The sequence below is a fragment of the Gavialis gangeticus genome, unplaced genomic scaffold (genome assembly GCF_001723915.1).
Source record: "Gavialis gangeticus isolate Ggan-Ray unplaced genomic scaffold, GavGan_comp1, whole genome shotgun sequence".
In the NCBI taxonomy this organism is placed as follows: domain Eukaryota; kingdom Metazoa; phylum Chordata; order Crocodylia; family Gavialidae; genus Gavialis; species Gavialis gangeticus.
In genome coordinates this window covers 24005897-24009102 of record NW_017729002.1, presented here as the reverse complement: position 1 = coordinate 24009102, position 3206 = coordinate 24005897, and the positions used below count along the sequence as shown (strand labels likewise).

The following is a 3206-nucleotide window of genomic DNA, read 5'->3' as shown; positions in this document are numbered from 1 at the left end:
TTAGAGTTAGTGGCTGTTGGCTTTATGTGGCAGCAGTTAACAGGAATCCCAGAGATGATCCCAGGAAGTGGGGACCTGGTAGTGCGCCCCCCGAATCCATCTGTGTCTCCCCAGTCTCTAGCCCCACCAGCAGCAGCGGGCGCACCACAGCCGACTCCTCCAGCTACATCCTGGCCATCTACAGCTCACGCCTGGTGATGGTGGAGCAGATTGAAGCACAGCCCACCACGCTGGCCGATGCCATCATCCTGCTGACGGAGAACAAGGGTGAACGGCACGAGGTAGGTAATGCCTACCTGGGCCCCAGGGTGGGAGAGGGTTGCAGCTGAGCCAGGGCACCCTGCAGAAGCACTTTGCAGTGGGGCAGGAAAGCCATGCCCTGGGGGTGTACCATTGGTCTGGGCTGGGTGCCTCTGACCCTGCCATACTGCCAGCAGGGCAGACGTGCACCTCCTTAGGGTGCCACTAGATGGCACCGATGGACCAGCCTGTGTCACCGGCGTGAGACCAGAGCTGTAGGAACCTGAGACCTCTGGGGTCACTGAGTGCAGCCCCTGCATAGCTGAAGACTGCTGGCTTTGCCCCTTCTTCTCCCTGTCTTTCATGACCCAGTCACCACTCGTGTCCCCTACTGTCCCTGATCCCTCCAGCTAAGGAGCCTGCCCCTGGTTGAGGAAAACCAGACCCTTCTATGTCAGTCAAAACCCTTGAAAGGTTCTTTGCAGTACAACTCACCCCCTGCTTCAACCTCAGCCTGGGGTGTCATGAGCAGGATGGTGCAGAGGATTTTCTGTCTTCTGCAGGTACAGCTCAGTGGTATGCTCAGGGTGCCCCAGCCAGGGGGTGGCAGTTGGTAGGAGGCCATATGCCCCTAGGGTGGAGGCAGCTCAGGCTTCTGGAGATGTGGGCAGGGCACCCAGACAGCAGTGACAGGGAAAGTGAGTGGGTTTAGTCTTGGGAAGTGGCAAGCATGGGAAATGGAGTGCACAGGACAGTGCTGGGCCCCAGAAGTGCCCATCTGTCTGACCCTGTGTCCTGAGGAGGGTCAGGCCCTGAGTTGGTGCACTGAGTGCAGGACTGATGCCTTGGGTGCCACCGGGGTGCCAGGAGTTCCCTGGAGCAGTCATTAAGACCACAAAGGTGGCAGGGGAGAATACCTGACCAAGTAGGTGCCTCACAATTGGCTTTGTGTAGTGGAGTTTTCACCCTTGTCTGCTTGTAGACAGGACTCCCTACGAGAGCCTCCTCCATAGCTTGCTCCAGCAGCCATATGGCTGAGGGAAAGTGAAACTCAGGGGCATCCAAACCCCAAGTCTCTGGGCTTGGGCCTGCACGTAGGATGCCTGCCAAGGGATTTGGATGTATCTGAAGCCCCAAGCTGGGGTGGAGGATACTTGCCGGTAGCAGAGCTACATATGATTCTTGGATCATTCAAATGGATTTGGACCTGATCTGGCTAATTTGATTGGGGACACAAAAAAATTTGCTTAAAAAGGAGAAAAAAGGGTTATCAGCCTTCCCCATTGCAGTTCTGAGGCTGGCACTGCAAGCCAGCTGAGCTGTGGTGCTCTGGCCATGCAGTGGGGGAGGGGAAGGGACCTGTGTACCTGACTGCAGATTTGCTCCTGGCAGGGCCGTGAGGGGATGACCTGCTACTACCTGACGCACGGCTGGGCAGGGCTCATTGTGGTGGTGGAGAACCGGCACCCCAAGTCCTACCTGCATGTCCAGTGCGACTGCACAGACAGCTTCAATGTTGTGTCCACGCGGGGCAGCCTGAAGACCCAGGACAGTGTGCCACCTCTGCACCGGTGAGAGAGCATGGGGGGCTTGCAGGGCAAGAGTGGGGTGGAGAAATCCATAGAGACTGCCAGAGGTGGGGCCATGGGCCACAAACTCCCATGAAGCAACAGAGTCTTGTGCCAATGGTTTGACCAGAGGCTAACCCACAGGGCCCAGCCTAGCTGGAGAAACCACCCCATCCCGCCAACACCCTGGCCAAGGAATCCCCACAGAGGCAGAGCCTGGTGAGGGAGTCCACATGACTGTGTCCCCTTGCCCGCAGCATTAGGTTTGGGGTGTCCCTGCCAGACCAGGCATTAACTCCTCTTTCCTCACAGGCAAGTGCTGGTGATCCTGTCCCAGCTGGAAGGCAATGCCGGGTTCTCCATCACCCACCGCTTGGCGCACCGCAAAGCCACCCAAGCCTTTCTTAATGACTGGATGTCTACAAAAGGGACCCACAACCCACTACTTACCCCTGAGGTGGCTGGGCTGCACGGACCCCGGCCACTATGACAAATGGCCCAGCCTTCCCCACCCTTCTTCTGCTTCTGCCTTTTTGCTTTAATCAAGTCCCTGGCCCCTTTGGCTTCGGGCCTCTTCCCCAGCTGGCATTACTGAGCCGCTGCAGGGGTGGAGGCAGGAGCGTGAGCCTGCTCTACTTCCACGGGGTGGGCTGGGGCTAAGGAGGACTCAGGACCCCCCTGGCTTCCTCCCTGTCTCTGCACACCCCTTCTTCCTCACCAACTCACGCACTTTACAAGGAGCCATCAGGAGTGCGGGAGCAACAGCGTGGCTTGAATCATGGCAATCTCAGGATCTGGGCCCTCCCCACCGGAGTCCAGGCCCTCCCATCCCCTTCTTCATCCCTTCTCATGGGAAGGATCACTGCCACTCACCAGGAAGAAGTCTGGGCACCTTGGCAAGACTTGGAGAGGGGAGTGGGCAGGACAGGTCCCTCCCCTCCACCATGGCATGCTCAGGACTCAGCCCTGTTCCCTAGTATCAGAACCCTAAGGCTGTGAAAAATATACCTCTGACCAATTTTTGTCCACCTCTGTGAACCCCAGTGCCCAGCTGGTATTGCTGTGCAAGAGATCAGCTGGGTGCCACTCTAAAGTAGGGTTACCAAGGCTGAATAGGTCCTGCAGAGCTGACTGGACTGTTGGACATCCCAAGAGGCTGGGGAGTGTAGGCTGGAGCTGTGTCAGGGTCACGGGGAAGTGGGAGGGTGTGGAATGGATGTGTGGTATTGCCCTCCCCAGCCAGGCTCGTGGAATAGGAGGGCATCAGTCCCTCTGTCTAGGGCTGGCAGGCTGGTGGCTGAGGGCAGGGACAAAGTGGTCAGGCTGGGGTTGAACACACCCAGTGTGATAGAAGATGCTGGGAAACTCCTTTTTCCCCACACAGCTGTGCCCTGCAGC

General features: G+C 57.9%; 1 protein-coding gene across 1 annotated transcript in view; it reads left to right on the top strand.

Annotated features, from left to right (window-relative positions):
- Positions 1-2826, top strand: part of CAPN15 (calpain 15) — a 27560-nt gene extending 24734 nt beyond the window's left edge. Inside the window, exons 9-11 of the mRNA XM_019507682.1 lie at positions 115-281; positions 1633-1811; positions 2121-2826. Of these exons, the coding sequence (XP_019363227.1) occupies positions 115-281; positions 1633-1811; positions 2121-2298 (524 nt within the window). The 3' untranslated portion in view covers positions 2299-2826. The remainder of the gene's footprint in view (positions 1-114; positions 282-1632; positions 1812-2120) is intronic.
- The last annotated feature ends 380 nt before the right edge of the window (positions 2827-3206 follow it).